At 48.3% G+C, this 12,502-nt stretch overlaps 1 protein-coding gene across 1 annotated transcript in view; it reads right to left on the bottom strand.

Moving 5' to 3' along the window:
- The window catches only part of c15h16orf89 (chromosome 15 C16orf89 homolog), a 75,386-nt gene that overhangs the window by 56,172 nt on the left and 6,712 nt on the right, over positions 1-12,502 (bottom strand). The window contains exon 2 of the mRNA XM_070901147.1: positions 8,413-8,565. Within this exon, the coding sequence (XP_070757248.1) occupies positions 8,413-8,565 (153 nt within the window). The remainder of the gene's footprint in view (positions 1-8,412; positions 8,566-12,502) is intronic.

The following is a 12,502-nucleotide window of genomic DNA, read 5'->3' as shown; positions in this document are numbered from 1 at the left end:
AGCACCGTTATAAAGACCTCACCCGGGATGGTCATAGCAAGCCTGCACCACCCCAATACAGACGCATTTGGCGGGAGATTGGTGAGGCCGTGTCCTCAGTGGGCAACATTGTGCGGTATGGAGACCAGTGTCGGAAAAGATGGAACGATGTGGTTGAGTCAGCAAGAGTAAGTAAACATCTTATTGTTGCACTCCTGTACTACTCAAAAAGATTCTGTAGCCTTTGTGTCTGTGTGTGTGTGTGTGTGTGTGTGTGTTGCATGTGCAAAACAGGTAAAGGCTGCAAGTTTTATTTCTGCAGAAGAACAGCCAACGCATCAAAGCAGAGTGGCACGGGAGGGGGCCCACCAGATGTCATCGAGGTGACTAACATAAGAGGAGCGTACATTGGCGTTGGTGGGTGAACACCCCCACATCCCCACACATGATGGTGCCGATCCCATGCTAGAGCATGGTAAGTTTATATGACTCAGTCTATGTGACACTCATGTCATGCAAGGTCATGTAATGTGATGTCAAATGCATTTTAATGCACTGTCTCTTGGCCATTCATGGTGTGGTGATGTATCGATGGTAGTCCTTGAAGTAAGAATGCGAAATGTGACGGTTTTCATGTCAGCATGACCAATCCCACCGCCCAGCTAAACACTTAAGTGTTGTCCTGTACTTGCAGATGATCAATCGGACACCACCAATCTATGCACCCCATCCACCTCTGGCACACAAAGGCAGTGTCTAACACCAATACTTTCCACCTCGACGTCACCAGAGCCCAACACACCAGCTCCTTCCGCCCCTCCCCCCACCAAGATCCCCCATATCCACCGCATCCACCTCCGCCACCCAGAGACACGAAGATCAGGAGGAAGAGGAGGGAGAAGGCCCAGTATTTGTACCACTTGATGTCGAGGAGATGGAAGAGGAGGACTGCAGCCTCCTGACATGTGTGCCACCTGTGCGGCCAACATTGGTCTCCGGGTCCAACTTTTTGGGCTTCGAATCGGACGAAAAGAGATCAAGTGTTGGGAGGCGCAGAGGCCGTGTCGGTAAAGCTACCAAGCCGCCTCCACCCAGGATGGCGCCTCAAGCAGATGAGGATGCGGGACGGGTGGCAGCAATGCAGGAAATGGTGCCGCTGTCCAGGACGAGCATCAACCGAGGTCGCGATCGGCTGCAGGCCATGGCTGGGATGGCTGCCAGCATCGCCACATTTGCCCTCATTTCCCCTCATATCCCCTCTAAACCTTCCACCAATTACTTTAAATCTATGCCCCCTGGTTGTTGACCCCTCTGCTAGCCACTCTATCTACGCCCCTCATAATTTTATACACCTCAATCAGGTCTCCCCTCAGCCTCCTATGTTCCAACGAATACAAAGCCAGCCTATCCAGCTCCTGCGTCATGTAGGCCAAAATCAGGTCGAGCTTGGTGAACATTTTGCCTCTTGCCAGCATCGCAAATAGGTTGTCTGCCTTAGGTAGCGGGTATTGGTCCTGTAGCGAGGAACGATTAATGGTTACTTTATAATCGTTGCAAATCCTGACCGTGCCATCACTTTTGAGTACTGGAACAATCGGGCTGGCCCACTCACTGAATTCCACTGGGGAGATGATGCCCTCGCGTTGCAGCCTGTCCAGCTCGATTTCCACTCCCTCCCTCACCATGTGAGGTACCGCTCGCGCCTTGTGGTGAATGGGTCGTGCCTCTGGGACCAAGTGGATCCGCACCTTCACCCCGGAAAAGCTTCCAATGCCTGGCTCAAAAAGGGAAGGAAATTTGTTAAGAACCTGGGTACATGAGGCCTCATCGACATGTGATAGCGCTCAGATGTCATCCCAGTTCCAGCGGATTTTGTCCAGCCAGCTCCTTCCAAGCAGTGTAGGGCCATCGCCCGGGACAATCCAGAGTGGCAGTTCGTGCACCGTGTCCTCGTAGGTGACCCTGACCATGGCGCTGCCCAGGACAATGATAAGCTCTTTGGTGTACATTCTCAGTTTCGTGTGGATGGGGCTCAGGGCTGGTCTGAGTGCCTTGTTGCACCACAGTCATTCAAACATCTTTTTATTCATGATGGATTGGCTAGCGCCAGTGTCCAGTTCCATGGCTACGGGTAAGCCATTCAATTTTACGTTTTAGCATTATAGGTGGACATTTCGTCAAAAATGTGTGCACCCCGTGTACTTCAGCATCTGCCTCCTCTCTCTGAGGCTCGAAATTGCTTTGATCCACCATGGTCCGATCTTCCTCTGCCACGTGGTGGTTAGCAGGTTTTGCAGAGCTTGCAGCTCGTCTGCAAGCTCGTTGGAGGTGTCCCACTGTTCCACAGCTCTTGCAAACATACCCTTTGAAGCAGCATGAATAGGCTGAATGGAAGTCTCCACAACGCCAACAAGGTGTGAATTGCCTTGCATTCATCCTTTGTTGCGGACTCTGACTCATCTGGGTCACCTGAGGCCTGCTGGCAGTTGCAGACTCGTGGTCTCTGCCCTGTACATTTCTGCTTGCAAACACAGTTCCAGTTAATTTATGAACATTGCTAGCACTTGTGTGCTGAGAGATTTGTTTGGTGTTATCACTAGTGGACATAAACGCCTGTGCTATTGCAATGGCCTTACTGAAGGTCGGTGTCTCTACAGTCAAACGTTTTCGTAGGATGGTCTCATGGCCAATTCCCAGTACAAAAAAGTCTCTGAGCATTTGCTCCAGGTAGCCATCAAACTCACATTGTCCTGCAAGTCACCTTAGCTCGGCGACATAGCTCGCCACTTCCTGACCTTCAGATCGCTGGCACGTGTAGAACCGATACCTCGCCATCAGCACACTCTCCCTCGGGTTAAGATGCTCCCGAACCAGTGTACACAGCTCCTCATATGACTTAACTGTGGGTTTCATCGGAGTCAGAAGATTCTTCATGAGGCTGTAGGTCGGTGCCCCGCAAACCGTGAGGAGGACCGCTCTCCTTTTTGCAGCGCTTCCTTCTCCGTCCAGCTCATTGGCTACAAAGTACTGGTCTAGCCGTTCAACATTGGCTTCCCAGTCCTCACCCTCCGAGAACTTCTCCAGGATGCCCACAGTTTGCTGCTGTGTTTCCTAACACAGTTGAGACTGCACACAGGGAGGTTAAAGTAACAGTGGTCTCAGTCTTTATTAAGACACTCCAGAGTGAGGAATAGGCCCTAGGGGCCGGCCTATATACAGTGCTCCCAAGGGATGCTGGGATCCCTTGGAACTTCAGGGAATGCACTTCCTGGTGGCGGAACATGGGAGTGCATGCTTTACAGATACACAACAGTTCAGTCACATTGCAATCCATTATAGATAGTTTTCCGTCCTCTGTACTTGAGCTCATGTTCTCAGGATCACATCCTGCCACCAAAGAGAACCTCACAGGATTTAATTGTTGCCTTTTTTTTTACATTACTCATACCATCTATCATCATCATCATCAGTCCCTCGGAATGAGTCCTTAGGTGGCTGAACAGTCCAATACAGGAACCACAGTCCCTGTCACAGGTGGGACAGATAGCCGTTGAGGGAAGGGGTGGATGGGAGAGGTTTGCCGCACACTCCTTCCGCTGCCTGCGCTTGATTTCTGCATGCTCTCGGCGATGAGACTCGGGGTGCTCAGCGCCCTCCCAGATGCACTTCCTCCACCTAGAGCGGTCTTTGGCCAGGGTCTCCCAGGTGTCAGTGGGGATGTTGCACTTTATCAGGGAGGCTTTCAGGGTGTCCTTGTAATGTTTCCTCTGCTCGCCTTTGGCTCGTTTGCCATGAAGGAGTTCCGAGTAGAGCACTTGCCCGTGTCTGACATGCGAACAATGTGGCCTGCCCAGCGGAGCTAATCAAGTGTGGTCAGTGCTTCAATGCTGGGGATGTTGGCCTGCTCGAGAACGCTAATGTTGGTGTGTCTGTCCCAGGAGATTTGTAGGAACTTGTGGAGACATTGTTGGTGGTATTTCTCCAGTGAATGTGAGTGTACCATCTGTACACTCACATTGTCTCACTAACTCTGTTCTGTCTGCAATGGTCTCAATACCCTTATAGCCCATCTCCATGGTGCCTTTACTGTCTTTCGCTTCCTGTCCCACACATGCCCTTCAATGGAGCACTTTTCATTTCCATGTGTAAAGTGTCTCTGAGCAGTGTAATTTCCATATGTGAAGTCTTTCTGAGCAGTGTAATTTCCATCTGTGAACTCATTCTGAGGGTGTAATACGGGTCCAGGATATGTATGTGAGCCGGGATGTGCACCAATGGACCATTCTGCGCGATTGTCCCTCCCGCTCGATTTACAGCCAGCTCACACCATCATTTTCCCAGTGTTTGTTCTGGCGGGCGGGAGCAGGGCAGCACATCGGCGGTACCTGAGGATTTTCCTCAAAAATGTTATTTCTGCTCGGTACCTCGGCGGATGTGGGCGGTACATTGACCAGGGTTGGGGCCCATTTGTTGTTGTTAGCTTGATTATCTGCCGTCCAAAATGATAAGGCTCCTATCCTTAAGAGTCAACACGTAATACACTATTTGCATGAACAGGCAAGGATTCCACTCTCAGTGCTCAGCTCAATTTGTGACAGTTCAGACTGCATTCGGTCAGGCAGCTGTCAAAACTGCTTCGTTTTTAAGAAGTCCATTCTGCCAGCAATATTTGACCCAGAAAGGCATGTTGCCTTCTGTGCCAGTCAATATCCTCCTGACATTGAGTCAGAAAGTTGTGGGTTCATAACCCATTCCAGAGGCTTGAGCACAAAATCTAGGCTGACTCCTCAGCGCAGTACTGTGCAAGTGATGAATTGTCAAAGGTGCCATCTTTCAGATGAGCTATTAAACAGAGGCGTCCCATGGCATATTTTGAAGAAGAGGAGATGGGTTCACTAAAAAACGTGTATCCTGATGTAAGGGGTTGGTTGACCTTAAAGCACTATGGTTCCATCCAGGGAGTTCACTCATGCAAATTACTATAGACACTCGGGAGTTGCGTGCTTACTATGATTGATCAGTATAAGTATCAGTGTATGTATCAGTATAAGATACAGTGGATTCAGAAAATTTGCTAATCTTATATTTATTAATAAAGTATTAAATTTGCTGATACTAGACTCTATAACCTATTAGTAAGAAAATGAGTCAGCTAGAATCTTACTGCTTGCATCCCCATGGTGACCACATTCTTAAACCTAACTTTGTGCTACTTGTAGTTACTACTCATGACAGGCATATGGCGTTGCTGTGCATCAATAGGAGCATCTAGCATGGGTGTGCCCCTCTACTCTCAGCAATTGTGGAACTGCTGCAGGTTACGTGAATTTTCTAGTTCCATGAGCAACTTAGCCAGGTGTGCTTTGTGTCACCTGTGCTGCTATTGGAAGGATCTCAATATACTGAGATCCTGAGGATCAGCCATGCAATGTTCCGATTAAGCTGCGCGGTGCGCAGTTATCTGCAAGGTCCCGTGCAGGTCTCTCACCGGCTTTCACAATATTGAAACCGTGCATGCGCAAAAATTTGGATGGGCCACACAGTGGGGGATGCAGGCAAGGCAGGAGGCAGTGCAGCTTATGGGGGACGTTGCATCCATGCCCATTCTAGCCCTGCGACTGAGTGGTATTGCCTCACCATGACCGCTCATCTGCATTACAGAAGAGCTAATGGTCTAAAAGAGATTGGTGCAGCCCTCTCTGAGTTATAATGATCAGTACTCTTATTAAGGCTGGAAAGGTAGTCCATTCAATCTGGTATCCCATGCTTTTATAGTGGCTACATGAGCATCCATCGGAAATGCCCCAACTAGCTCTCCAGACAACAAGGATTTTCTACTCCTATGCCACAATTAGCTCCTCTTGATCTCTTATGCTGCATGTCTCACATCATCATCATCATCATCATAGGCAGTCCCTCGAATCGAGGATGACTTGCTTCCATGTCAAAAAATTCACAGGTGTTCAATGAAGGGTCTAAAATTCCAGGTACAGAACTAATTCTTGAAGGTGGAAGATGCCTGTGCGTGGATTTTTTTAACGTGTGGTGGCCGTTGCACACCAGCCACCACACGGGCTTGACAGAGCTAGGTCTTGGTCCAGTGGCAAGGATTAACCGAGACGACTGGAGACCTGCTCTGCTGCACAGACCTAGTGCACACACATATCGCAGTGTGGGCTGGCCTGTGCTGCCCCTGGGCCCTCGCCTCTTCTGGCCCCGAACTCACGCCTCTCCTGGGCCCCGATCACATCCCTCTACAATCTCTCGCCGCTCCTTCGCTCCGACCTCGCCGTTCCTGCTGTACCTTACCACGTTCCAATCACCGACCTGAATCTTGGTGACGTCTCTCTTCGCTGCCGTTGCTCTCCTGCTCCAGCACGTGCTGCTCACCGAGTGTACTCCCCACTGACATATTAGGGAGAATTTTCCGGGGGTGTCAGCGGGCGCGATCGGTGATGGGTCGAGTGGGAAAGTGATTTTTTTTTTGACAGCGGGTCAGGACCTCACTGTCAACCCGCCACCACACGCCTTTACCAAATGTTGAGTCTGCCAGCGCTGAGCAGTCCCGACACACTGCGGCTGGGGAGGCAATTTAAGTCATTAGTGGCTTGTTTACAGCCACGTAACAATGCTTTTTTCCCAGCTTTCTGATTTTGACAGGTCGCCCACCAGTTTCCCGCTGTGCCCAGAGCTCATCAGTGAAGCTGAGGTGGGAGGTTACTTGCCATTGTTTCAGCTGATGACTTGACAGTTTCAAATGTCTAGTCAAAGCTCCCAGCTGATTCAGATATCTTCCCTTAGCCACGAGCTTCTCTAAACTGCATTTCCACTACAGATTTATAATGCTGCAAGTCTTTAAACAAGTCTCCATCCAGTATGACCTATTACCTCTCCCACAATTGACTGAACGCTTCTGTCAACTCTACTTCACCTGCCATCTTCCATCAGCATTGGTGCCCTTTTATACTGTCTGACCTTGATCCTCCGAATCCCACCACGATCATCCCCAACACCAGCAGCACCAGGCAGCACCAATAACAACACCAAACCTTCTCTGCAATCAACTGCAAAGGACACAGAGCATCAGCACCCGACCACATTGCTGCCCGGGGGGCCAGAGATGACCTCACCATGGCCAGATTTACTTCACTTGGTGCTGTACACCCTGGCTGCCACATGATGCTCCAGGTTGGCACTGCTCCACACCAACACCATAAAGTAGTCCTATAATGCCCAAGCCATTCCTTTCACACTGATCACCATTGCGGGGGTTACCGTTATGTCTTACTATTCACTGCAACTCACTAAGCCACTTCCAAAGGTGCACACAAAGCTGTCCAAGAACACAAAGTGTTCAAAATAACGATTTCAATGTTTGACAGCACATTAACAGAAACTTTGCAGTGTATCATGCAATGTTCATGTAATGTATAATATTTATAGCTGTAATATACATGAAAATATTTGTCAGCCTTGATGGTATACTGAAGCAGTATCAGCCAGGTCCATTTCAAACAACATTTCATTATAAATTTTCATTCGAGTAGCTTTTCCCATTTTTTTAATGTCCCATAGCTTTTGACAACATTAAACTGATCCCTGGAAGTTGACAAGATGCCGCATGGGAGATTAATATAAAGATTAAGGAGCATGGAATTAGGGGAAGGATAGCAACTGTATTAAAATGAGATCGAAGGGAGAAAACAGAGAGTATGCGTTCAGGGCATATTTTCAGAGTGGTTGGAAATGGGCAGTGCTGTCCCTCAGGGTTATGTTCTGTTCCTGTGTATATCAATAATTTGGATATAGGTCTGGAGGGAGTGGTGTTGAAATTGGTAGATGATTCCAAAATGGGATGTATAGTTAATTCTTTAGCAGACAAAAGGACGCTGCAAAAGGATATTGCTAAGTTGGGGAATTAGTTAAAAAGTGGTAGATAAAATTCAGTGTCAGCAAGTGTGAGGTGATGCATTTTGGTAAAAAAAATACAATAATAGTAATTATGAATGATGGAAATAGCCAGGGTGCTGAGGAAGAGCAGAGGGCTTTGGGTGCACAGGTTCACAGGACCTCAAGCTAATGGTGAGCCTATATAAAACTTGAATAAGGCCTCAGTTGGAGCACTGTGAGCAGTATTGAGTCTCACACTTTAGGAAGCTGCCTGACTTGCTGAGTGTTTTCCATATTTTCTGTTTTTATTTAACATTAGATTATATTGGCAACTATAGACTTTGAACTCTCTCACTGGTGGTGTGATCAGAGTCACGTACAACCTATCTGTAAATCATTTGCAACACCCCAGGTAATGAAGGAGCTTTCATCTTGCTGATGATCTCTTTTGCAAGGACTACAGAGCAGATTTGTAAGTTTTACTTGAAAAGCTGATGGAAATTACCATTAAATTATTACATTTATACACGTATTAAAGTTTACCATGGAAATACTCAGGATCATTTGCTTTTATTTCTTTGGTAGATTTTATTGCTGTGAAGTCCAGTCTTCTCACGAGACTGTCCACCTTTGCACGCTGTGAGATCGCTTCAGGTCCTGAAAGTGACCATCTCTTCAGTGCATCTTCCAGCTGAGCTGTGTGAACAAAACAGTACCAATCATTATCAAATTCAGCTGGTGAGAATTTTAACCACTAAAACATCTGATGGCCAAAACCTGCGACAGAGTGTCATTTTAAACAGAATTATTTGATAGGTGGTGTTTGCTTAGAATCAGCTAGGTAGAAAAAAGCTGGATTTTTTTGCAGATTTCTGTTTGAACAAGTACGTTGCTGTAGATAATAATTTGACATTTATTGGTAGATTTTAATGTTTACTGCCTGGTGGAAGATTGCTCGTAGTGGATCGTCTGCCTGTTATACACTCCACCTGATTTTCCTTTCCATTGTGGAAGAGGGAACTGGTTCTCTAGTGTTCTTTTGGGAAGGAAACCTGCTGTCCTTACCTGTTCTAGCCTATATGTCACTCCAGCCTCATAACGAGATGGTTGACTCTTAACTACCCTCTGAACTGGCCCAGCATACCACACAATTATAGCAAACCATTCACAACTGCAGCAGTTCAAGGAGAAGGCCCGCCTTCTCAGGGCAACTTGGAATGGGCAATAAATATTAGTTTTGCCGCCAACGCCACATTCCAAGATTACATTTTCTTTTTAAACTGATCTACCCACAGGTCTTGCAAATCTCCAAACAGGAAATGTATATTTTAAACAGATTTTAAAAGGACGGTGGGATTGGTCAGGATCCAATCCCACGAATATAACTAAACAAGTTCTGAGGAAGGGTCATCGACTTGAAACATTAACTCTGTTTTTCTCTCCACAGATGCTGCCTGACCTGCTGAGATTGCCAACATTTTCTGTTTTTATTTCAGATTCCAGCATCCGCAGTATTTTGCTTTTGTAACTAAACAACTTCTTGCCTTTAGGGAAAGGACACCACAAATAAGCAAATGATTTAAAGTTTATCTAAATTATTATATTGGAGATTAACATAGCACCATCATTTTCTTATTATCTATATATCATAACCTGTATCTTAAGCAGCAAAATCAAGGGCAGGAGTGTTCCTATTGCCGAAGGTGTGGGTTTGAGGGGCGGGTCGGCAGTTAAAAGTGGAAATTTACAGTGTGTCAGGAAACCGTTGTCATCCCTCCGACTTCCACATTTAACTTGGGCACGTTTCAAGGCGCAACACGGACCTGCTCGGGAGAGGCGAGCGACCTCATTGAGGTACTTAACTGCTCATTGAGAAACCCTTAACTGCCTTTTTAACATCAGGTTAAACTGGTTGCGCACGGATTCACGCACCTCAGGAACCTCGCCTGTGAAGGGGAGGTGGAAGCTCTGTGGCCATTGTGCGAGTCCATGAAGTGACAGCTGGAAAAACACATAAATACTAAATCCGATAGCTGCCGACAATGGGCGCAGGGAACGCAATGCGTGATTAACCCGCGCCAGTTGCTTCTGATGCAGGCTGCACGCCAACTTCGTGCTGCCTGCTGATTGCTGCGTGCATCCAGCGCTGACCATGCTGTTGAGTGGTTGCACGCCTCAGCAGGGGAGCCAAGATTGTGCAATGCTCACACCACTTCAAGCTAGCCTGCACTACTTAAAGCCAGCCTGCCTCTCTTAAAGGGAGGTGCATTTTGGCTGGAGCAGGTGCTGGAAGTGGCGGGGGAAGATATTCTGACCTAGAAGTAGAAGTACTAATGGCATAACAGGGAGAGAATGCTCCAAGATTTTCTGACGCTGCACTGGAGGCCTTGGTTTAGGAAATGGAGAGGAGAGGAGAGGAGAGAGATATGCTCTATCCACATGGGACTAGGAGGCCCTTCAGACCAAATTTGTGAAGGCAGTGTGACCAGGTAGTCCTGGTGGCCAATGCCAGAAATCAAGAACCAAGGACCTGGCAGCAAAAAGTTCAACAACTTCACAAAAATGGTCAAGGTCAGTGAATTCATCTTCAAATGTCATATCCCACCAACTGCACCATTAGCCTCCCACACTGCTCAATGTGCCACACCCTCCTCGCTCACCTATCAACAATCTCTATCAATCACAACTCATACCTCACATACCTAGCACTGCTGCAAGCCTCACACACATCTCACAGTTTGTACACATATACCAGCTATTCAAGCATCACCCAAACACATCACGCCACACTCACTGACAAATATCCCTCTCTCTTGCAGGACCAGGTGGCGCACAACCGGAGGCAGCAGGACCTAACTGGTGGGGTAAGATGTGGCTGCATGTCTTTATCCCCATGGAGGAGACAGTGCCCATCATCGTTAAAGTGGCCATTCCTGAGCTCAGCAGTGTCCTCAGACCTAATCCTCCTTCTCACATCCCACTTCCCCCTCATCCCACAATCTCTTCTGATTTACAAGCTACAGATAGTGCACCTCTTACTTTCACCCCCTCCTGGCACTGCAATCCTACCCTTATGCCTATCTCATTTCAGATACCCAAGAGCTGCAACCTGGCCAGCCAGTGGTCGAAGAGCAACAGGTGGAAGTGCAAGAAGACTGTGATGATAAAGAAAGTCTGTCACTTGATTTCACACTCACTGACACCAGCTCAGATAATGACACAGCCTCATTTAGAGGACAGCTTAGAGGCGGGATCTGCACATGGTGAGACACCGGGCATGAGTGACCTGCAGCCAGGGAAGGGGGCAAGTGTAACAAAGATGCCAGCTCACCGGACACAGTTTCTGCTGCAGAGGACTCAGAGGAGCACTTTGATGGGGCAGGCTATAGAAAATGGCTGATGGGTATGCACAATGAAATGCTTGGTGCATTGGCAGGCCTGCCAGAAAGCAATGTCCCGGAGCATGGAAGAGTCCGGCACTAACTTGTCACTGGCCTTTGTGCAGAGATTAGAGCCTGTCCTTTCCAGCATGGAAGTGGTGGCCAACTCCATTCGCACACTTGAGGATCAAACCATGATGCAGCGTCTGATGGCCGATGTCTCAACTTCCATTGCGTCACAAGCAAAAGCCACCCAATATCTGGGCGCTGCAGTGGAAGCTCAGACTGGTCTCATGCAAACTCAGCTTGCTGCCATGCAATCTCAAACTGCTGCCACCAGTGCCCTTGCTGTTGCCCGTCAGCCAGCTAGCCCAGACCCATGCCAAGATGGTGCACTCTGAAGCCGGGCCTTCTAGGCCCAGAACTGCTCAAAGTCGTAGTCCAAGGCCATCTGCTGTCTCCCCCACTGAAAGACAAGAGTCTTCCGCCAGCCATGCTGCAGCTACTGGGGTAGCACTGTGAAGGAGCATTAGGACAAGCAAAAGCACATGGAAGACAGGCACTGAGGGAATGCACAAATGTGATTAGTTGACGTTTGTCTGCAATATGGCATGGTTTGGAATGTTTATTTTGTGTTGGCTTTTGTTTTTGCATTATGGCCAAGACGACGCTGTGATGGTCAGTGACAGTGGAAAGGTAGGGTGTGGGACAATTGGTGAATGGGGAATTGGGGTTGGGTTTACTGGTATCGCACTCGGATGAGTCGTTCATGGACAGCCTGGCCGTAAAGGGGCTGTATAGGTTGCCTCCTCCCTTCCTCTTCCTTCTCCTCTGCCTCCTCTTCTTCCTCGCCCTACGCAACAGCTGCTCACTGTATAGCTGGTGGCACGGGCTGTGCCTTAATGATGACCAAGTTGTACAGCATGCAGCAGACCACCAGAGCTCTTGAAGCCCGCTCTGCCCAGTACTGCAGGGCACATGTGGAGTGGGCCATGCAGCGGAAGCCACTGGTGTGCTCAATGATATTTTGTGCGGCAGTATGGCTTTCGTTGTATGCATGCTGCCCACGTGTGGTTAGCTTTCTTTGAATACAGAGCCTCAATGACCTCCCTTACGCAACTGTGGATGGCAAACTGCAAGATATTGCAAATATCTCCAGCTCCAGCCTGGAAGGAGCCCGATGTATAAAGGTTCATGGCTGCAGTCAGGTTCATGGCCACTGGCAATGCCGTCCTTGCCCTGCTTGGAGATTG

The sequence above is a fragment of the Pristiophorus japonicus genome, chromosome 15, assembly GCF_044704955.1.
Source record: "Pristiophorus japonicus isolate sPriJap1 chromosome 15, sPriJap1.hap1, whole genome shotgun sequence".
Classification (NCBI taxonomy): Eukaryota; Metazoa; Chordata; class Chondrichthyes; family Pristiophoridae; genus Pristiophorus; species Pristiophorus japonicus.
The sequence above is the reverse complement of the archived record's forward strand: the minus strand, read 5'-3'. Positions and strand labels throughout refer to the sequence as shown.